The 24794-nt window shown below is 35.3% G+C and overlaps 2 protein-coding genes across 9 annotated transcripts in view; one reads left to right on the top strand and one right to left on the bottom strand.

Annotated features, from left to right (window-relative positions):
* Positions 1-13586: 13586 nt before the first annotated feature.
* The window catches only part of PARPBP (PARP1 binding protein), a 42126-nt gene continuing 30918 nt past the window's right edge, over positions 13587-24794 (bottom strand). For 7 of the 8 annotated variants that reach the window (XM_030960046.1, XM_030960043.1, XM_030960041.1 and 4 more), the window contains 2 exons: positions 18358-18499; positions 13587-17720 (listed from right to left, as the gene is read on the bottom strand). In XM_030960046.1, the coding sequence (XP_030815906.1) occupies positions 17386-17720; positions 18358-18499 (477 nt within the window). In that variant the 3' untranslated portion in view covers positions 13587-17385. The remainder of the gene's footprint in view (positions 17721-18357; positions 18500-24794) is intronic. The other variant, XM_030960045.1, reaches the window with a different exon arrangement.
* Positions 15815-17034, top strand: PMCH (pro-melanin concentrating hormone). The gene is made up of 3 exons (XM_030959751.1): positions 15815-16066; positions 16564-16765; positions 16985-17034. The coding sequence occupies exons 1-3, from the start codon at positions 15815-15817 to the stop codon at positions 17032-17034; spliced, it is 504 nt and encodes a 167-aa protein (XP_030815611.1).

Consider the following 24794-nt stretch of genomic DNA (forward strand, 5'->3'; position numbering starts at 1 on the left):
AGATCCTGAACTATCAGCTGCTAAATCACGTTCACATCTACTTGTACTGATTATTATAGATATATATAATATAAATATTTTATACAAGTGTATATATAAGTATTATATACATATATAAGTAATATATTTATACTGAAGATTTCCCATTTAGAAAAAAATCATAATATATGGGGCTGTTGCATCAATTTCAGTGTAGGATTATCAAAACTTATAACTTTGCCAAAAGAATTTTTATCTGTATTTGGCCAAAGTATTGGAACTTACTCAATTTACAAAAACTTTATATTTCCAGGGGATGGACCTTAATTTTTTTTTTCTTCCTATAGATGAAATCACAGCCTTTCACTTATTCACTTCCAGATTAATGCTTGCTTTCTTTTAAATTATCTCATGTGAAAAACTATATACATAGTGAATTCTAGGGAAAGACCTGTGTATATCAGAAAGCCGAGTTACACTTCTCATATTCCCAGTTAAGGCTGCGTAAAAAAGCAAACAGTAAGTCAGAAATGGAGGTATGCCCAGTCTCCTTAAAATGGTACCTTGCCACATAAAGGAACTCAGGGTTAACTGAGGACTAACTTTATTTTGAGGACTCACTTTATTTTACCACCTAACAGTATTGCCACCATGATCATACCAGTCCATTTAGCCCATTAAAGCAACAGAAAATGGAAAAGTGGACTCTGACACAGCAGCAGCAGAGGCATCACTTGATCCTATTTACTATGGAAACACAGGACAATTTGAGTTGTAACCCAGCCCAGAATCAGATATGCATTTATCACCAATCTAAAGCCATATTCAAGGTAGAGGGCTGAACTGTGGGGGGAAGGTCACAGTTCTGCTGCCTGTGCTGTGTCTGTTCAAGGACAGAGAAAAAGTTTCAGAACTGACTCAGTACCTTTTACCAGCACTAAATTCATATTTGGAAAAAACAAGACATAAAAAGGCAATGACTATAATATGCTAAATGAGAGGCAGTACTCTAGGCCAACTATTATTATTTTTGCCTTCAGGCTGCAATTCTTTATGCCACTAAGCTTCTGGTGACTGACACCACCATATTGTACCAACAATGCTCTCAAAATGCAAATTGCTAATGACTTCTTTTAGCCCAATACAAACCTAGGAAACAAGTGCAATTCAATGCAGTATTTCCAGCAGTGCCATAAACATCTTTGCACAATAGTTTAAGCTAATGGCACTCAAAGTTTAATCTCATGCTTAAAGCTATTGTCTATTGAATAGCTATGATATAATCTTTGGAAAAGAGCATTAGCATTCTTTCATAAGGCACACTGCTTCACAGAGTTAACATACCTTTTATATTCTTGAATGGGTATCAGTAGAACACAACAAATGCTTTCCCTTTCTAAATAGATTTCTATTATTTTTAAGACTCAACCATTTTAAAGTATTTGCCTTATTGTGAGCAACAATTTCTGGGAAATCAGCCAGAATACCTGATACCTGTTGAATTGAGAATAAACACAGGAAATTAAGATATCTGTGTGCAGTTGCAGGACCTTGATATTGCTATGCTCATGGAGACATGGTATGATGGCTCATACATCCATAGTGTTGAAACAGATGGAAACAGGCTCTTTAGAAAGGACAAGCCCTGAAGATGAGGCAGTAGAAATGTCCTCTGTGTGATAGAACATTTGGAAGGCATGGAGGCAACCAAGAGCATTAAAGGGCACCCCAGTGAGGGTGACATTACATTGGAAGCCTGCTCCAGGCTACCTGGCAAGGAAAAAAAAGCACATGAGAGCTGCTGATAGCTAGAACAAGAACTCTGATCAGGGGTACTATTTTCACGCAGTCAAAAGTAAAAGATATTCCAACAAAACTAAAAGGCATGCAGATCACCTGACACTTAGGCCACAGGTAAAAGACTAGCATCCCACTAATTTTCTGCCTTTTCCCCACTATTTTCAGATCAGACAAGGTTAGGTAATGCATTCAGTTTCTATTTAGATACAATGTCAAACCACAAGTACATTTCTCAGTGAATAATCTACAGGTGAATAAATTACTTGGGTCTATGTAAAATATGTAAAATATGCAGTGCAAATGTGCTCACTTCTCATCAGCTTCTGGAGCCAGACAGATATAAACCCAAGAACTGAACAGGATGGTGGGTGCCAGAGAGAAATACTTGTTCCCCAGCCTTCTGCTAAATAATAGTGTTTTTTTCAAATCAATGTTAAGTAGTATTACATTAATGTATTTTTTTTCTTTTGAGGGTAAAATTAAATGCCAGTGACAAGAACTACCATTCACCATCACTGTAATAAATTTCCTTGCTTACATATGAAATTATTAAACTGGAATAGGAGAAGACCTGTTATAATGTTACTGGCAATACCACTGTAGTATACTACCTGTCCCAGCCACAAAACAGCAGTTGATGAGCAGACATTAAAAAACATTTTTAGGGACCTTGCTGGCAAGAGAACAGTGCAATCCTTGTAACATGGAGTGTTAATACAGCATCCCTGCTGCAAAACACAGGAGTTGCCAGAGTTAATAACTGGTTCTACTGTTGACAGGAGTAAGTTAGAAATGGCATTAAGTGCTTTGTTGTTATAAATCTGCTTCACTTTTTATTCTCTAAACAGGATGAAGCAAATGTGATTATTTACAATCTCATTTGCAGCAGTTCTTTGTCACTCCTTTCATAAATAGTATTTCTGCTACTGTAGTTTCTCACTTTCAGAAGCACTTAGCACAAATACAAAAAAAATTCTTAACAAATTATTTTTATGGATGTGTTTATATGTATTTTACATGAAAGATCACACTATGGCAAGTGTTCTAGTTCAAAAAGTGATAATTATATATCTGTGAATGCTTCAGACAGACCTGATTTTGATTTTTTTTATTTAGTGCTTAACTAACACATTTCACCTCTCAAAGTGACAAATGAACCCCATAAGTTACACAAAATCCAGTTACCTTATTTACCTCACCCAAGCCACTATACACATCAGGGCAGAAAAAAAGAATTAAATTACATTATTTACCTCAAAGCTTCTCTTACTAGCTAAATACAGGCACAGCTCCTCTTTTAAACTTTGCCACTCATAGTTTAAATTCCTACTACTGAATTACTCATTGCCTTAGTAGTTTAAAAGGCATAATTCTCCAAACTAATAATATTTTCAAGGACTTCAGATACATTGTGTGGTAGACAAATGAATTTCAAAAGAATAAAATGCATTCTATCATTTCCTAGTAGTTCTTCTTTACAAATTATCCCTACATATCCCTTTTTAACCTATTTTAATTCATAATCTTAAAACTATCTTAGTATTTGTAACCTGTTCTCCTTTAACTTAAAAATAGGTATTGTATATATGGGCAACTATAAAACCCAGTGTTTCTTCACTAGCCTAAAATTAAAACAATCTAACCCCTATTTTAATGCTTTTGAAAGCGAATTTGAAATATGGTAGAATAATGGCAAATTACTAGAGCAGATACAGAAATTACGCAGAGAATTTACAAGCTTTATTACACATACAGAGAAAAAACCCAAACAAAACTGCCAGAACTTATCAGGAAACCTTAAGACTACAATGCTTCTTATGAAAAATGCAAGAATGCTGTATTGAAGAGAACATCCCAATTCTAGGAATAAACAATACACAAGCACTGGAACATGTTACACTCATGAAAAAATGACAATAGACATTAAGAAAAACTAGGCTGTAGAAGTGAAAGAATGGTTCTTAGCATCTGGAAATACAATTTTGTATGTTGTATGCCAGAAACAAAATCAAATGTAATACCTCTTGCATACCTACCTATGGCAAATGAAAAAACAGCAGAGTTCTAGCTATTACTGTTAAAATTTTAAAATATAGCCTCTATTCACTCCAAGGAGTTTTGCCTATATACAAAAACATCAAATACTGGGTTGCAGACACTCTCAGATATGTTGTGCATGCACCTAATTGCCTTTGCAGGTATTTCTCTGTTTACAGGATACATTTTCCAGTGGGTGAATATGCAGCCAGTCCTGCTAAAAGAGGATTGTCAGGCAGTTACTGTGCAGTTCAGCTTCTTGCTTTAGTGAAGCCATTGGGACAGTTCACCAGACAAACACAAGGACTGCACAGACTGCAGAGGGTTGATTTCTCATTAGTTTTGTGAATATCAAGCACCACATGAAAAACTGTGTGACATATTTCATGCTGACCCAAGCTTTATATGGCAAAGTAGAGAAAAAAAAATATTTCTGCATTTGCTTTTATCTTCAATGCTAAAAATGATTTGTAAATGAAATCTTCTTCCTAATTGGAAAATCTACAGGAACAGAAAGCATGTCATTTACCATAGGTGTTTATATGGACCTCTGATTAAACTTTGATTTATCTATCAAAGAAAGCATTGATATCTCACTTATTCCCAAAAGCACAGGGCCATGAAATTCCTGAGTTCACTTCCATGAACTTCCAGACTTATCTTGCATTTCCAACTCAATATCAATTTGAAAAGTGCATTTCTTTCCTAGGTTCTGCAAACAAAATATCATTAAAGAAGATACAGCTCCAGCATTCTTGATTTTAATTTAAAAACTAACCAGAAATATTAGGGAACGGCACACCATTTAAGAGCAAGCTGTGTTTATAAGGAAAGATCACAGAAAAATTATGGAGGAGGACAACTTTTGCAAAGGTGATGAAGAAAGAAGCCATGGTCCTCTCTGCACCTGCAAAAATAATGTCAGATATGCAGGCACAAAATACCATCAGTAAGTACAGAGAGGCTCTCTTTGCTCAGCACGCAAGGGTCCCATCAAGAAAGGACTTGGAGACGAACAAAAAAAAATTAGCAGAAATGAAAAGAAACACTCTTAGTCAAACAAGAAAAAAAATATAAGCACTCTTCTGCAAATAGGATCGGCTTGAAAGGGGAAAAGCTACATTTACTTCATAGTATAGCCTTTCCTCATCAGCAAGGTCTACAAGCCTCTCTAAATCACAAAGTAACCTTACAAGCTCCTGACTTGATGCTTTCAGTCAGCAGCAGCTGGCAGAAGTGATCTTCTAGGCCTTCCCTTTGGAAGCCCCCAGGGACATGTGTTCTTGTGCCCAGAGTAGTGAACATAACCCTTTCCTACAAACTAGAGTGCTCACAATTACAATCAACACTTACACAATTACCTGGTATCTTACTAGTCTTTTAGAAAAGTAGCCAACTGTCTCCAAGACCCAGTATTGTCAGACACAGGAGATGCAACATAACAAAATTTATTACTGACCTTTGACTGCATTATCTACCTTTGGACACCCTTTGTCAACACTAATGTGCTCAGCATTTGGGGATTCCAATAACTGCTGTTACTAATTTCATAAACTACATGACATTTCTCCATGTGAATTTCCCCACAAACACTCTGACTCTAGCCTGAGTTCTATTCCATCACATGCCAATAATATTTGTTTATTAAGCCTGTGACATTTTAACATGCAAGATGAGATATTTCATTGTCTGACTAAGCTAGAAATGTCAGGGCAAAAAACCTCAATGAGGTTTTTCAGTCCCAGAATACTCAAAGAAAACTAATGTTATTATGTTTTTTAATACATGTACTTGTACACAGATGGTTCTACTTTAATGAAAAGCTATTGCTGATCAGTACAAGAAGTATTTTGGATTTATATTCATTTTCTAACTATGAAGTCTTTTGGACTACTACTAATTAAATATTCTGTTGGCTTTTTGACCAAGGAATAGAAGAAAGATGCATTCAGATCTTTTAATTCTTAAAACAATTGTTCTATAGCAGATGGTGTGGAGGGAATCCACTTATGTGTGTCATGGATTTGACATTTGTGAGACCCTAAGACCTCAGCCAACACATGAAATTTCTATATGACAGAGACCCCCTATGTTTGCAAGTTATTGTAAATCTTGGCACAGACACACAGCTTACAAAACATTGCATTTTCATTTGCAGACTTAATTCAACATTTATCATGCTTTTCAAAGCAAACCATGAAATACATCATTCACATAAATTTCTTATATTTGTATTTTGAACTATAATCCACAATTACTTTTAACATTAACAGTCCCTACTATTTCTCTATCTTTTCACTATTCTAGTTCAATATCTGATGGCCAATTTCTACTGTTTCCTAGACCAGGTATATGTCTAGGTCTAACTGTGAGTTTAACTTCAGTCATCTCTTCTGGTTGATCAAATGCAAACTGATTTGACAAGCTTCATCTCCAAATCATTATAAGAAGAAAGAAGCTAGTGTTTAAAATTGGAAGGAAATGTTACTCAGCTTCTCTTGATAATTAAAACCAATTTTTCATTAAGCACTACAGCTCTCACAAAAATATGTAAAGTTAATGACAATACCTAGCAAAATGTAGAGCTTGATTATTTCTAATGAAAAATTATGTAAAGAACTGCAATTAAGTCATCGGAAGCATGATTTTGCATAATCATCATGTGGAAAATACTGCAGGGATTATCTTATTCAATATAATCAATGTCATATGTAACCGTTTAGCTTTTGTACCCATTTTAGGATGCTGATGATAAACAATTTCCTTACCATTCTAGAAATGTTTGCCTGTTTATGAAAGAAAATTCTACAACAGGAAAAAATCCAGATGATTGCAACTGACACATTTTCCTAACATAAAAACACTGTTGGTTTTTTGGATTATCTGTGACTTCATCTACAAAAATACTCAAGAGATTATGTAATCAGAAATAATAGTGCAAGGACAGTGCCAGAAAAGGACGTAATTGTGCTTGAGCAGCAGCTTATTATCAAAGTATCACAATAATGCTTAGATACCTTTTACCCTCTTTCAACTTACATATGCAAGGAGGAGGTAAATAAAACAGCTTGGCATCTACCCTGGACATTTTCATATCTTAACACAAAGTTTTTAACATATTACCCCATTATTTTGAGAACAAAAATATTCAGTTTAGAGACAATACGTACATATTATACATAAATCAGAAATAAAGTCAGATTCAGAAGTCAGTTATGGCATATTCTTCATACAAAATTGCCCAGAAGCATAGAACTATACCATATGAATTAAATTCTCTTTATTTTCTTCAACTTCTGTTTCTATTCATGCTCAGCAACTCCACAGAATGTAATAAATATGAACTTGTTGCACATTCATTAAATATGAAATAAATTTTAAAAACATTCTTCACCACTTTCCACCAATGAATATATGGCTAAATATGTGGCACTGCGTTTCCCATTAACAAATATAATGTTTCCACAGTCAAAAGCCTTATGTTACATTTTCTGGAATGTTCTATGGCTTTATTAAATATACTAACATAAAGTATGTTAACGCAGTTACATTTTAAAATAAACATGATAAATGTGTATTAATTAGAACCCACAAATAAATACTGAGAAAAGTTAATGGTTAAAACTATTTGTGCAGAAAGTGGTGATATTGCAAGACAGACTTTTTTACTTGCAAGACAAAGTAAAAGTTTATCACTTCAGATTAAAAATACCTATGCTAAATGTTAAACTCAGACATTCATTAAATGAAGTAGAATAATTTTCACTATAAAAGATCAGAAAGAGAACCAATTCATTCTGGTCACTTACAGATAATGTTATTAAACTTGTTTCTACTCACTTTTACACCCTGAAGTGTTTAATTTGCTAGATGAATTAATAACTCAGGTAGACAATGCAGGTTAAATAGAGATCTGCTGAAACAGGAGATATAAATGAAAGTTAAACTAATGGCATACTAATGTTTAGGAAAATCTAAACTTAGCAAACATATTCCCCTGTGGTGTAAAAGAGAATTCAGCAATTCTGGATCCCTATTCTCATTCAGACTATCACATGGGTTTATCCCAAGCAGAACTCTAACCAGAGCAAAGTTTATTCCTCTGAAATTCAAAGTTGTGATCTTATTTGCCCTGTTCTTTTCTTCCAGGGTCCTGAACACCATCATTTTATGGTCACTGCAGACAAAGCTAAGACAATCTTCATACCCAGTTCCTAATTTTTGGCACCAAGCCCATTAGAGTGCTTTGCCTCATCAGGCCTTAAGTCAGCTTGTGTCAAGTCATCATCACTGAACTCAAGATGTCTCCTGGAGTGTGTGTGACTTGCTCTGTTGTCCTTCAAGTAGGAAGGAATTTATAGATTTTATCATAAAATCCAATCTTGAAACTTGATTGTTCCTTGCCAGAAATTGCCTAACATGTTTATTTAAAATAAATGTTTGCAATTATAGATGGCAACTCTGAACCAACAGGTAGTGGTCACCAAACTTGATTGTGACTGCATATTAGTAATATCTTAGAAGCTGTAAACTAGCTCAACTGAATCAAATCTTAGCAGTTCAGAAGAATAGCTAACAGCTAAAGATTCAATAAACACCAAAATTCATGTACAAAATTTATGAAATTATTAGTAGCTCAAGTTTACGCATTTTTACTTTGGCATGGGTAAGCAATGGGTAAATGTAATCTCTGCTTATGTTTTGGTCAAGAAAAACTTTTGTAAAAAACATACATAAGATTTCAAGACTGTAACTACACAATATATCCCTCCATCATTCAGACAGTGGTGGGATAGCTTTTTTCCCCTCAATAGTCCCATTATTTTGAAGGACTAGCTGGTTTGCAGCATGATACTGTAAACAAGTCTTCAATACATGGTAAGGAACATTCAGATCTTAAGTGCAACGACACTGTCAAATCACAATAGATCCAAAAAGATCTAATATCCATGCAAAGTAGCAGAAGGCTTAAGCTGTAGCCCTCATTAGTTCTATTCTTTGCATACATGTAGCACTTCCACTTAAAAAAATCATCATCTTGCACAGAACTATCATAAGTAGTGGCAGCTACTATCAGCCGCCTCATACTGGTAGGTAGAGCATAAAGGGCAGGAACCCTTGCTTACTTTGCTCATTTAAAAATCACTCACAACTCAGTATCCACAACAGGCAGTGCCAGTAGAAGTGAGAACAGAATATATGATATGGGAAGTGCACTGATAATATTTCAGAGGATCAGACATGCTGTCAGCAAATGATTATTCTTTGAACGTGAGTCAATGTGGATGCAACGATGAATGGCAGACAGCGTCCTCCAAAATGGCGAGACAGAAAAATTTCAGCTGCAAATAATACTTCTAACCAAAACCTGGCTACTAAATGAATGACCAAGCTGAAGTCATAACGTTTGGAAAAGGTCATTGCAGCACTACACTTATCAAAGAAGGTAGTTCTTTGTTGTCATCTTATTGCAAAAGTTCCATACCTTCTCAGTGATTTCTCACGTGCTGCTCCTCATAACACTGACTCCTTCTTGGTCACAGCACAGCCAACAAACTCCATTTCTCCTCACAGCACAATGAACAAGCTGCAAATCTCACCCCACCCAGCTAACCCACTCTTCTATAGCACTCATCATTATTGGACACAGCTGTGGCCTGTTAAGGGCAGGCCTGTTCCTAATCTTTGGTGATTAGTGCAGCTGCAACTCCTCAGGTGTGAGACTACCTTCTGCACTATCTTTGTTTTCTTACATTCTATCCCTCCACAGTTCTTGTTGATTACCTTTGGGAAAATGACACTTAATATTCAAAATATGGGGCATGTAAACCAAGTGCTAAACATAGGGATATCCCAGTCTAACCATTTTAATTTTTTGCTTGGAAATAACTGAGTCTTGTAAAATACAAAACTCTGGCTAAGGTAAACCTTTCATGATCCTATATCAATGCAAATGATGATTGATATTTCACTGACAGCAGTGCTATCTTCCATAAAAGATATGTCTGATTAAAACAGCACCAGATCATAGCTAGAATAAGATAATGTAAAGCAGATTGGTTTTGCTTCTAATTAAATAACATCTGGTGTAATTCTTTACCTTGTGGCATAGTTCTTTGTAGACCTTGATGCTCGCCTGTCCAGTGGACTGCTGCCATGGCTAGCAGTCCTGGCGCCAGTGTACACAGACTTGTTCAAAGCCTGCACAAAGACTGGATAACAACAATCCACTCATCTGGATTGTCAACACCAAAGAAGCAGACATCTGCCAGAGTAATTTGGCTGACTCCAACAGGCCCTCATTTATGGGAATTACCAGGCATGCTGGCATAGAGGGACGTGGTATGTCCAGAAACTTAGTTGATTTCTCCTGGACAGCTTCCATCAGAATCTCCAGTGTGACTGCCATTCTGTGCAGGAACTCTTGAGAGCTTTTATAAGTATCTGGCTGTACTTTTGAGTACCAGTGGTAGCAGAGTCTCTTCTGCAGACAAAGGTAATACACAGTAGAAACCGTATGATTAACAGCCTGCAATTCCTCTTCCTCAGAGTCTGCGAGACAGATGTTTCAATCATACACAAAGTTCACATACTTGGGATGAAAAAGACATGACTGGAATTGATATAACAGAAGCAGGTACAATTTGGTTAGATTGTTAGCATAGATAATAAAGAAAATACATACAAGGATACAAGTCACTAAATCATAACGTGACTCCAAGTCCTTGGACAACAACCACAAGCATTGCAACAATTAAGAGAACACACATATTGTACCATTCTCTACTCCATTGTGCTAATACCATATGAATGGCAGGAGTAGCATCACAGAATGGTTTGATTTGGAAAGGACCTCAAAGATTATCTGGTTCCAACCCCTCGTTGCTAGAGCAAACAGTAGAAGAGCCAAAATCACAGACTGGAATGGCAAACCAGAGAGAATACCTGGTGGGTCCTTGTAGGTTTTAAATTTTACTTCACAATAACAGAATTAAAAGATAACTGATTCTTTTTCCAGAATTCACGAGGAGAAACCCAGACCCACACCTTAGGTATGTGGCTCAGCTTACCATGTGAAAACTATACTAGAGCATTTCTGTGTGTAAACACCTCTGACTTCTGTGTTTATTTAAGAAGTATCTTACAAAATAGCATATCTCAAAAATGTACCTGACATCCAAAACAGCGTAAAAATATTTCATGGACTCATAATGCAGCATTATTGTTCCATAACTACCAAAATTCCAAACAACTGAGGCTTATACTTTGTCATAAGAAAAAAGCATTAGTAGAAACAATTCAGATGAAAATGCAATTGTGTTTAAAAGAGACTGAAATGTAAAAATAAAAATAAACAAAAACAAAAAAACCAAACAAACCTAAACAAACAAAAAAAATTGTCATTTCTGGTAAAAAACACCAGGTGAAAACAGTAAATCATTTCGATTTTGATGAAGTGCCAATTTACTGAACAATTGCTCTGCTAAAAAGAAATTGAGCAGAGTTGGATTCATTCCTCTATCTACATGAGAGCTGCATCTTATCATACAAACTGACAGAGGATCCAGCTCAGTAAGAGAACCTGGACTGACGTGTAGGACACAACTACATCATCAATAGGATTCACGGATAATAGGAACAATATTGATAGCAACATTCATCTACCTTACCCAGACCCCTTTCAGATAATAGCAAAGAGAAGAACTGCTGCTCTGCTCCTCTCAAATGCCAGCTGTGGTCAGTCTTACCATCACTGTGTACCAGCAAGAGCATTCACGGCCCTTTAGGGGGCTTAACCCACCAATGGTTCCTGCACCATTGGTAAAGGGCTGTCAAGAATCAATATTCCTAAAAAAGTTTTCCTGCCTTCATGTTAGTTATGCAAAATAAATTACTCCCCTCAGCACTATCAAAACCATATGAACCGTAATGGTGAAGACTAGAAATCACAGGAATTTTAGCAGGCTTGCACTGGATAGCTAGCTTCAAAGCCTCTCACAGACATCCTGTGCTCAAATGAAGCTCAAAACTGCAGTTGCACCTCCTGCTTTTTCCTGTATTTTTTTCTTGGCTGAAATCCTCCCATATGCCTGCAAAGCACAGGGGCCCAGTCTTTTTTATCCTCTTTATTGTTCTCATAAGGAAGTTCCTGCTGTTGGTTACAGAATAATTGAGTGTGCCTTGTCCACAGGCATTTCTCTCAGAAATGCAGATTTTTACATGAAAACAGAATATTTCACTATCATCACTGTTTTTTTCTTAATTAAGAAGCTACAATGGCTTGATTAATCTCCCTCTTTTCCTCTTTCCACTTCATTGATTAATTTGGCATCCTTAATAGACTTACATATGGACTGCTTTGCAATAAGTTCTTCAGAAGAAGAAACTTAGGGAGGCAGGGATATATTTCAGGGGGGGGTTAATTTGTTTTTAAACAGTGAATCAGTTAATTCTAAACATAGTGTATTAGCAAATCTTTTCTACAAGAACAGACCATTTTATATAATAGAAGTAATTCTAAATAAGGACAGACACAGTGACCAATATGTTTATCACTAACTTTGCTAGAAGAAACTATGCATAAATTGTTCTCTGCTGCTGCTGCACAATTACTTAAGAAATAGTCACATTTTTATGTACTTGCTTCAAATGAAATTCTGAAATGCCTTTCAAAACAAACAGCAGAAAATATTTTTAAAGTCTTCCCAACTGTGAAATTAATTTGTAACACAAACAAATGTAACATTTCATTCTATAAATACACAGACTGTAATTCAACAGAGGACTGAAATGGACACCTTGGATCTTGGGCAGAAATTTGGTAAAAATAATTTAGTTTGTGGGGTTTCACCCCCACACTTTTCTTGTACATTCTCCTGACACATTTATAGAAGATGACTTTTAGGTTCTCCAAATATTTAGAGCTGTGCTCCTGCACAAGTCCAGAGTTGATCTCTTATATGCAACATTGTGCCTATTTCATGCTAAATTATTTTACTGATTCAAGGTGACTACCAATTCAGCAGGAGGAACAACAAAACAGTGCTAGGCAAGAGTCTTAATTTCCTACAGTCAATAATGAAGTGTGCTAATTACCTCTTATCTGCCCTGTGAACTGCTGACATGCTCTGTCCATTTTTAGCACAGAGAATCTCCACTTTAACACCTGCTTGTTTGGTTTGGTAGGAAGGGTTTGGAACTAAAACACTGAAGTATTTAGAACAATACACAAGAAGGGATTAGTATTTCCAAATCAGACTAAAATACAGCTGTTTGTATAAAATGTACAAGATCCAAACTAAAAATAAAACAAACAAACAAATCCCAACCACTTCTTAAAATCATAAATAGTAAGCCAATGGGCAAATTAACATTGACCAATTGGTTTTGTGCTATTTTAATACCAACTAAAATGATTTATTAAGGTTGCTTAGTTTCTCTTGCATTGTGAAGTTTCTCAATTCTGATAATAGAAAATAATTGACTTCATACAACACATACCTGCTTGATTTATTCTTCAGTCAATACTAGGAATTAGGTTCAAGCACTTGTACACAGCAATTACAGTAGTTACAAGACCAAATGAAATTATTGTCATTGTTTTGTAAGCCATTCCTTGAATTCAAAATGAGTACAGAGAAAGTCCAGGCATGTTATCACCTAGATTTTATTTACTTACATATACTTGAGATTTCTGATGTTAATAGTTCATATTTTGTTGTAACAAAGTAGAAGCAAGAAGAATTTCTCAAAGTAATGGTTATTGTTCTGAAAGCACTACTGGGTTAATAATACTATTTATAATTTTTTTAAAGTCCAAATAATGGTAAAACATAGAAGGTGATGCATTAAAACATTTTACATTTTTACTAAAATTCTAAGTTGCAGGAGGAAGGAATAAAAGTGTAGATGTCAGAGTGCTAGGATTCCCCAAGGCATTATGAAGAGCTTTCCACAACATGCACATTGCATATCTGCAGGTGTACAAATGTTTTCTGCCTGTTCAGAGCAGTTGATAAGTCATTGAATCTACAGACATGTGCTCTGGATTTCTTGGCAGCCTAGTTAGAAGTTTCTACTCATTATCACTCACAATCACCTTGGATCTTCAACAAACCTTAAAAATTAACAACTACTTCAGGAAGCAGTAGAAGATCCTGCGGCAAGTACCATAAGTTTGCCTTGACAAACATTGACATCAGCTGACATCAGCTTGTGTCTCACAGTAGAAAACCAGCCAGACACTGTAGACAGATAAAGGGAATGATCCAGGTCTGTTGTACTCCTTGGAGCTGTGCTTTGTATTAAATGACAGAAGCATTAGAAAGTGAGCCCCGTGTGAGATGCTGCACACCTGGGGGTGCCAGAGCTTAAGAGGAGCAGAAGCTCCTGCCACCTACCCAATTACTGGGTTGATAGCTTGTTTTCCAACTCTTAATTGGTAGACCAACATAGGAAAAAGAACAGCTTGCTGCCAACACAGCTCCAGAGCACTCCTGTTCTGTCGAGGCTGAGCTAAATGAAAAGTACCTGCAAGAGAGCATACAGAGCTTTTGCTTTATTAATTGAACAAAATTGTACAAATTTTCCCTCACTTAATGTGAGGGAAAAATAAAAATTATTGGATGATAAGTATTAAACCACATACAATCAACTCTCAAATGTGTCTCCTCTGTAGCCAGACAGTTAAAGTCAATGGAAAGAAAACACTTCAATTAGCCAAAGGCAAGTACAGACTCTACAGCAAGGAAATTAAAACAATGAGAAGAAACAATTCTGTTTGTGAGAGATGCTTTGCCCAGAAATGCACTTTTCTCATTTGGAGAAAAGAGGGTACACCAAAAATGTTTCTTAGTCAAAATCTGCTTAGTCCAGCATGACATATTTTCTCATGAAATGTCTTACCAAGAAGTTACTTTGGCAAGGCAGGTGTTTTTCCAGGAAGTTTAGAAGGGAACAGTGGCAAATTTCCTAGTGCTTTGCCTCGAATAGCAGCATGGTCCCTGCTCTAAGCTAAAGGATAAAACATGAAGCACTAGCTAAGAGGCACACAGCCAATGGATGTGTGGTTTCTATCACTGACATTAAGAGATTAGTTAAATTTCAGCTGGCCCTATTTGCTTTCCAGATAAGGCAGAAAACCCCAAACCAAATAAAAACAGCCAACAACAACAACAAAAACCAGCACCACACGACAGCAATGCAACAGTAGTATGCAGAAACTTTTATATTTCCTTCCACGGGGTAATAAGTACATTTCAAAGACATTTTAAATGAAAAACTGAAGTTTACTTTTCTTTCTACATTCTTAGCAAGCATATTTGACTATGTTGTATTTGTAGCAGAGAAAAATCCCCTTTCAGTAAGAAAACACAAACATAGTTAATATAGTTAACATAGTAATAAGGTACTAATAGACATTTCTAGCCATTAGCTCTTTGGTATAATGCAACCTGACATAATAGACATCAAAATACAAATTAATTATTTCAGCTTTAACATGGTAACAGTCTAAGCCATCATCAAATTTCCAGAATTTCAGCTCTTTTGTGAATCCAGTTTCACAACTACGAGGCATCATACAACAATCCCTCTTACTTATGTAGATTAGTTCCTCTTCTTAAATTGCCTTAACCAGAGGTAAGGCTTTATAAACAACACAAATGGACATCACTTTTTCTGTGAACTTTGCTATATTGATCCACCAAAAGAAACTAATCTGTTCTAAAAACATACAAAGAAACAAATTAGGTATGACAAAGAAATGTTTTGGTTCTAAACAGATGGGATTAGAAGGATTATAGAAAAGGTCACTCCTTGATATGAGTCATTTTAAAAGCATGAACTCATCAGCCATTGAAGTAGTTTCCATTCAACCTGTAAAATATATAAAGTGTGCCATTCCAGAAATGGAAAACATAATTATTTACCACTGGAAAAGATTTCTTAGAATTTGACAAGTGCCAAACCTCTATGCAAGCATTAAATGACTAAAAAAATGTGCATCTCATCATATATCCTAATTCTCTCCCTTCTCTCTCTTTTTTCTCAAGGTTTTCTACTCTCAGTTTCAAAGTCTCTGCAAGAGGTAGAAGATGAAGATATGTTGCTTGCTGCATTAAATCTAGGAAAAACTCTACAAAATGGAGATAAAAGTATGAACAGAGGAGCTATACCTTTGCTGAAGTACTACAAGACTGAAGACAGTGGTGTTTTCAATGATAAGAATGCTGGAAACACAAAGTTTTTGGTGAGTTCAGTTTTAAATTTTGGCTTAATTGTAAAATTGAAATTCATTTATACACCTTTAGAAAACAAGTGCAACAATTTAAAGCAATAACCAGGTAAATACATAAAAATACCAGTTCAACATAACATAGTCAAGAAAAAAAATTCAACTCTATATATCTAATGCCAAGATTCTAAATGTGTAACTTGGATAGTTGAATTAAATCTGATTTTCACAGACAGTAGGCAAAACTTGGAGGATGGGGGTTGGGGGTAAGAAGAAACCTTTATTTATATTTGATGATGTCCCTATATGCAGCAACAGGTTTTTAACTTTGCCAAACATGGGACTCATTATTTAATTATGTCCATTAAACAATTTTGGCCAAAGATGCAATACAGGTCATTACTATTAAGGTATGATTTTGAAACATAAAATAACTGCACTGTTGGAATATAAGGAACAAAATGTGATACAACTGACTTTAAAGATAAACCTCTTGTCTTCCCTCAAAACAGGACAGAGGTTCCAGGCATGATTTCTTCAATCATGTTATGCCAATCAACTTAGGTAGAAAGCAACTACCTTATCCTGCACTGAAGGGAGCCATGGCTTTTCCAGCTGACACTGAAATTCAAAATATTGAGTCAATACAGGAAAGAGAGACCACAGATGAAGAAAATTCAGCTAAATTCCCCATTGGAAGAAGAGATTTTGACAGTAAATATATTTTATTTTTACATGGAAAATTATTTCATTCTGGTAAAGTACAGTGCAATGTCAATATAGCAATTTGATAAAGGTTCATTTAGAGACTCCATGACTGTTATGATTTGGTGCACGGGGGAGGGAGCATTTGTTAAATTAATATTTCCAGAAGCCATAAGAATTGTGGTTCTTTGATGATTTAAACTTTCAAGCTCTTTTTTTCTCCTGTAGTCCTCAGGTGTATGCTGGGAAGAGTCTACCGACCTTGTTGGCACGTGTGAAAACTACTCATCTCCACCACCTTCTCTGAAGATTAAACATTTTATTCTGAATTTAATGTAATTTGAAGTTACTGAGTGTTAGTGTAACTGTACATACACATCCAAAAATAATTTTCCATTGCCTTGTAGAGGGATACATAATTCATTACCAAAAAGAACAGTGTAATTATTAATGTACTGTTATTAAAAAATAAAATACTTCAGCATAATCCAGACTTGTAAGTAATTGTCTACTATAATATACAAGCTACTTTCACTTATTTGCATATGAAAGGAAGTAATTCATAAATTTCACCTGTTTTCTTGCAAAATTTTACATCTGTCAACATACATGTATGTGAAAACAAAAACTTAGAGTTGAAAAAAGCGAGTTAATTTTGCCTGACCAGCAATCAATTTATTCTTACTTGCAGTTTTGGTCTGTTTTCTTTTTCCACCAATTTTGCTGTCCAATTCCTTCTTAGAGCTGCTTGAAGTCTTAAGTCTTTTAGTATTTTTTTGCAAAGATGGTTCACTTTCCTTGTCACAGATTATTTTGTCATTATTCAAATCCATCTGTTCATTCTCAGAGTTCTTGTTCCTTGGCTGACAACTCAGCTTTCCCATTTCTGTATAACTTCTAGTCTGGTGAACACTTTCAGAAATAGTTCCAAGCCCTGGTACGTCAAGACATGAATTTGGACCTTCTGTCATGTAAGAATATCAAAAACATATGTGAGGAAATAAAAAGTTACCTGGGAACACACATCCTTTTTCTATAAGGGCTGCCATGTTATTTTTTTTTAATCAAAAATAATGTATTACCAATAAAACAAAGCTATGCTTGTCATGGCTATTAAATTTGCTATGTGCTCATAAGTGCATTGCCAATTTAAAATTATATTGCTCAAAAACATGTAAGAACTAACTCAGGGAAGTGGATTTATAACTTTAAGATATTGGAAGAGAGGGTTAAAGGGCATAGAAATTTTACCTATATATTATATAGGTTGTAGTGTAGTAAAACAAATTTTCCCCCCATGGCAAAAATATAAATTGCACTTGGCTTACTTTTGTAGAATAAGAACAAATATGTCATATATGCAACATATATCACTTTTTTATTGCAAGATAGCATCAACACACTTTTCAAACATTTATATTTTCAAAGCATTGGCACTACAATTTTATTGCAAAAATATTTAACTGGCATATGAGACATGGAGAACAATGAGACATTTTTGTTCCTTTTCTTGAAAACATTTGAGTTATACTAAAGGGTTTTTGGATAGCATTTAAAGTATTACCCATCACATTTATTTATTCAATCTTACCACAGCTTACCTGTGGGTTTTCCATCTTTTAAATGTTGCTTTGGTACAGGATGTTTGCAGGTTGGAATTGCATGGGAATGCTGACCACTCATTTCACTCAAATCATTTTTATACGTACAGGCAAACTGGGATTTAATTGAAGATTGCTTCATCTGCAAATACCAATCTGTTATTAGCTTCTATAATTCAAAAAAGTGAAAGACAACACCAGCAAGACTTGTATAATAATGAGCTTTACCATTCTTTTCACATAAAACACCAGAAAAAATGGATATGCTCACACTAAAAGGAAAATTAGATATTAATTTATAAAGCATAAGGGCTTTCAAGAATAATCACTTATTATTCTATCAAAACTACTAAAATAATTCCAAAATATTTTGCAGCTAATTCAGAAAGGTACACATTAACACTTAGAGCTTCAAATTAAAGTTTTCTGTCTTAAGATAGCCCTGTTTTCTGATAGGACTGTTTTAAGTAGGTGTTGCAGCTACTACAGTCAATTTTCATACTTGTGCAGCTCATCATCTGTACTTCTATATGAAAGGGGAATATCAAGTATTATTTCATATTTCCCGTTTATTCACAAAACAAAGCCATTTCACCATTGAATGCCAATGTCTAACTCCTCATTTGCCAAAACATGCCCATTTAGCTCAAGTCCCAGGTAAAATTTCCTCAGCTTATTCTTAAGTTACAGCTTCACATCAGCTGAGAATTTCAGGTCAAGCATTGTACTTTCTGTACAATTGACCATAAATGGTATAGGTTCTGCAAGACAAATTCTGCCCTCACTTCCATTTGAAAGTGCACTGGATTATATGAATTGTATTGAAAGACATAGCACAGAACAGATAACAACAATACAACTGGATTTTTAGCTAATAATTTCATCACAACAGCACAGGCAAATTTAAATCAATTTGAGCTGAACAGGTGCTTCAGTAAAAGCATCAGAGAAAAGAACAAGTAATAAGCACTGTTACAAAATAAATATTACTACATAAATAAATAGCAGGAGTGATTTGTTGAATAAGAGGCTTACAGACACTTTTCTGATTAAAAGGTTTACATTATGCAAGTCTACTTTTCTTCTTAGCACAAGCAAGATTAAATCTTGCAGTTCAGATTTGACCCTTAGAGATATATTTTTCTTCTAACTGAAATTCTCAGATTTAGACAGAAGGAAAGAGAATAATGTTCCCAGAAACCTCCTTTCCCAGAGGACATCACCCACAAAATTCAGTCACAATTGATGCCACTTTGATCAGATCCTGCTTTCCTACATATAGGGTAACAGACTCGAGCTTATCACTGAGATGCAGCCTAGATATCTCTTTATGGTACTGCTGTCGGCCAAGTAAATACACTGAGTATTTGGAAAAACAATATCTCATTCATTTACAGAAGCAGAGTTGTTCTTTCTGGTTCAATAAGCCTGGACATACATAGTTTTAACTTAATCCTCAGTATTCCCTTCAAGTGTCAAAAATAAGAAGTCTTCCCTGTTGTCTATCACTCCCAAACTGCAATTTGCTTGGGCCAGATAACAGGCTGGGAAAGAAAAGGAGATTTAACAGGGCAAACTAGCAAGTCCGACTCTCAAAACCTCAGATCTCTTTCTAGTGTTAATCTACTTTGTACTTTAAAATATTTACCACAAAATAAGACTACATACACAGACATTTACAAGGTTTGTATGCTTCAAGATTATGCCTCAGCTCACTGACTGTAAGTGGAGTTATAGAATATGCTGAGTTGGAAGGGACCTACAAGGACCATCAAGTCCAACTCCTGTCCCTGCACAGGGCAGCCCAAGAATCACACCACGTGCCAGAGAGCATTGTCCAAACACTTCTTGAATTCTGTCAGGCTTGGTAGTGCAACCATTACCCTGGGGAGCCTGTTCCAGTACCCAACCAACATTCAGGTGAACATTTTTTTCCTAATATCCAACCTAAACTCCTCAAAAAGCTTCATGCCATTCCCTTGTGTCCGATTGCTGACCACTTGAGGGTAGAGATCAGTCTGCACCTCCTCTTCCTCTTGTGACAAAGCTATAGACTGTATATGTCATTATATTCTTTTCAGAAAGTGTTCTGAAGGATAGAGCAGCTGTCCTGTCTAATCTAAATTTAGAGAACATCATATTGTACAATTACAATATTAAGGAGATACAGGACTTGCATTTCCTTTCAGCTTCAGGTTACTGTAATATTAATGAAAAATATTTTCCAGTACTTGATATGTTTTTGAAAAAACTTCATTTTAATCCTTTACAAATTCCTCAGTTCTCAATTATTGTTCAGTAAATGACAAACATCAAAAATTATGCAACTTGAATGGCTTTCTATCACATTCATATTGCAAGAGGCAAATAAGCTACAATTTTGCAAAGTTGATTAATCTATAATAAATACAGCATGAAGAACATAAAATTTGAGCAAGAAAGCCTGACAGTTACCATTCTATAACCAACAATAAATGAATTTTTTTTAATAAACAACAGCATTTCTTTTTACCAATCCCATCTTTCACTTCACTAATTCAGTTTGTAGGGATAAAATATGTGGAGTCAACAGACAGAAGTCAAGCTCAAACACTGAAAAACTCACAACATAAACCCATCTGTGTTTCAACTTCACTGAAGCTTCAAATATGTCTATTGCATCACATACCAGACAGGCATTTGCAAACAGGACACAAAGTTCTACCAAATCAGACTGTGGATACTAGAACTAATCTAGAGTTAGTTGTATTTCACAACATGTGTAATAGAACTTGTTGAAGCAGTCAAACTTCTCAACTAGTCTAGGAACATATATTCACTAGTATAAAGAACTGTACTACAGTTCTATACTGTATTATATTGGTTGAAGTAGCAATAAGCACATTTTAACAGCCTGAAGGCAGCACAAAGGAATCTAAGTCTAGCGCTGAATTAGAAAGTAGAGCTTCCCTGGAATGTTTTTAAGAAGAAAGATCAACCTAAAACTTACTTGAAGCACACAATGAAACCTGTCAACAGCTTGAAAAAGCTCATAGAAAAAAAGCCCTTAGAGTTCTTTTCTATGAAATTCACTAAAATTCACTGCTTTAAGAGCACCACTCCAATGACCCACAGCTCTGGGAGAGAAAAAAATGTTGGGAGATCAGTTTGCTAACTGAGTAGCTGCACACAAATGGCACACAATGAACTCAGCCTTACTATTCCTTCTCCTCTTCACAAGCAAGTCGGATGTTGCTCTTATCCCCATAAAAAGAAAAGTTCTGCTGCATTTCAGAAAAAAGGTCCACTGTTACCACTCTTCAGCTGGGAGAAAGCAGGATAGAATTTACAATTGTTTCAGCACAGGTAGGTCAATTAGAAGTCCTAATAAGCAGACAAAGCAGTACTTTCTCCCACCTTAACATCTGTATCTAGAGAAAGCTTTCAGTTGTTCAAGATGCCCATATAAAACATTTGCTTTTATGTGAAATATTAATGGTGCATGCTCTATTTATTTCTAAAAGTTAGATTATAATCTGTTCCAGATCTCCTTCCAGCATCTGCATACAGACAGTACTGCCAATATTTAGTCACTAAGAATGTTGAGATTTGGTTTTTATGCACTGGAATGGCATAATAGAATTTGAAAACCTACATCAGTAACAACAAACACATGTTTTTATTTTCTAGCCAAATAACCAGAGTACTATTTGGAAGGGAAAAAGAGATAAAAAGAAAATTTATTTTCTCCATCCTTACCCTTGTCCTTAGAGAAAAAAAAAATTCAAGGTAAGTTGAAAGAGGAAGTTGAAAAAGGGAAAGGAGTAAAAAGGGACAAGTAACAAAATAATAAATTACGTCTTTGCCAAACCGAGGCGTGTTATTAAAAAATATCCTGAATATCTCAGGTAGCAGAAAGCTTTTATTGTACGGCAACAATCAATGTTTTTTTAAGTACAATATTGTACCAGCCTTTTGCTATCCCAAAATAATCTGCTACTGTTTTGAGAACATAAACCCTAAATCACCTCATTATTGGCTTTCAAACAAAACTCACAGGTATGGATACTAAACAAAGTCGTTTAGGGGTCTTGTAGAAATATAAATCGTATTTTCTTCACAAACATGGTTTATCAACTGACAACAAGTCTTTCCTCAGATTTTGTGCTGAACATATAACATTTTCATTCTATTTACTTCTCTTCTCTACTAAACTACCAATCAACTTTGGTGTTCTCCATCATTATATTGCACTTAGGAAACAAACATTTCTTGCAACAATAGATGAGACTACCACCTGAAGAAGATTGTTTTCTCTATTACTATCACTCTTCTGTTCAAAATTCCAGTGGGCATACAAGAAAACTCTTGATAACTTCCTGTTAATAGTTTTCCAAGTCACAGTTTATTTGTACTGGAATCACAAATAGGTGAAAAAATTCTCTCAAGTAACTGCATTTAGAGAACTAAGCTATGAAAAATAACAGCAGTGCATGAAGCTAGATATTAAGTCATTTTATAGAGACATGAAAAAGTCACATGAGAAAGGCAGACCAAGATTTTTGCTTTTTTCTTGGAAGGATTTCTATACACAGTAAAATTACAATGAACTTCAAGCATGCCAAGATTTGTTAGAGTTCTTAAGCCACAAATTCTTCTTAAAACTAGATCTGCAGCTATGTTTCCAACTGGAGGGAAATAGTGCCTCATATAGGAAAGGTTGTCTCCGGTTACATTAAGAAAAAAACCACACCAAACTACCGTAAGTCCTTGCAGCTGTTTCAGGGTAAGTCTGCTAACAATGCAGTAGGATTTCTAAAACAATATATCAAAAGGCCAAAACAATTTTAACTTTACAAAAAAAGAACTGTTACACTCTCATATATTGCATGCTTACAGCCTAATAACTTTGATTCTTCAGTTTTTAGTTCTGAAGTTCTCAGTTCCACTCAATCCCATTAGTTCAGGAACAGGATTTCACCTACAACATGAAAGTCTCAATAGTTTGCAGTGCAAAACAAAGATGAAAATCTTATTATGCAACATTTTTGTTGTCCTAAGTTGCTCCTCAGCCTAAACAAAGCAGGTTATTGTAACAGCCCGTTCATTCCCATCTCACACAACTAAGCAGAGCTTTAATAACCCATTGAAACCTACAAAATAACTAGTCAACAACAGGGTTTCTACTCATTTCACATCAACAGAAATATGATTCAAAAAAGCAGACATAAGGCTGGATGAATCCTTTTCAGATAAAACTCTCTCCTGTCCAATTAAGCTTCTTATGCATTTCAATAAAGCAGACAAGTGACATAACAAGGACAGCTGACAAGAGACATAACTCAATACACGTTCCACAGACCTTTCTGAATTAAAGACTCCTCCTACAAAATACCATTTACCAGAAGACGCTTCACTTAAACAACAGATAAACTAGAAACTAAATTGGTACCCAAAGGAAAAACCAAGTTTCACATTCCTATTCTTACCTACTTCTGCTAGAGGAAATGAAACAATGCAACATGCTTTTTCTCCAGACTTCTTTCTCATCAAGCAATAAGAGCAACAGCTTTGCTTCCGAACAACTGCCAATATAGTTAGGTGATATTTCTGCGTTTCTTCCAGTATTTAATGAGGATTGAAAGACAAAAAATATTTCTTTGTCATTCACTGTTGCCAGGAATTTGTTTTGGCACAATGGAAACATCCACAAGATTTATTTTATTTCTGAACAGCAATTCCAGTTCATAGCTACCTGTTTATTTTATCCACTATCCTTATTTTTAGATACTAAAACACACAGTGATGATGTGCCCTAGGTCTAACTATTATCAATCTGCATTCCTCCACATAATTCCACAGAAGTTAAGAACTCAGATCCTCTTAAGGAAAGAGGGCAAAACAACTTTTTATCCCTTGCTTTTTTAACATTTTAATTATGGTGTTTCTCTTTTTCTTTCTAAATTTGCCTAAATTTCTTCATTTAGATATAGGGACTTAGCATACAACCAAATTAATCACCACTACTGTGTTTTTCTTCCTTTCTCAAATATCATGGAGAAGATAACTTTTATGGGATAAGTCCTAATGAGACATCCCTAACTTATACTGTAGACCAACCACCTAACACCTATCAGAGGCAGCATGGTAAAGAGGCATTTTGGGCAGTCTTTTAGAACTAAAGTTACCATCACACATATGGCAAAAGAAACTTCTCTGAAGGATCACAGGTATTGAGAAGAAAGATCATATTGCTACCCCCTTATTCAAAAAAATAAATATCTGGTATCTCCTGAATCAATTGCTAACATGAGTACACTATGCATAACGAAATTTGTAACTGTGAATTTTACAAGCAACCTGTACACATTTCAAGATGTTTGCATGGAATAATAATGGAGACAGACACTCAGTGTAAGAAGGTGGTAAATATTACTACAGCACTTGAGATCTACAGC

This window comes from Camarhynchus parvulus, chromosome 1A, assembly GCF_901933205.1.
Source record: "Camarhynchus parvulus chromosome 1A, STF_HiC, whole genome shotgun sequence".
Classification (NCBI taxonomy): Eukaryota; Metazoa; Chordata; class Aves; order Passeriformes; family Thraupidae; genus Camarhynchus; species Camarhynchus parvulus.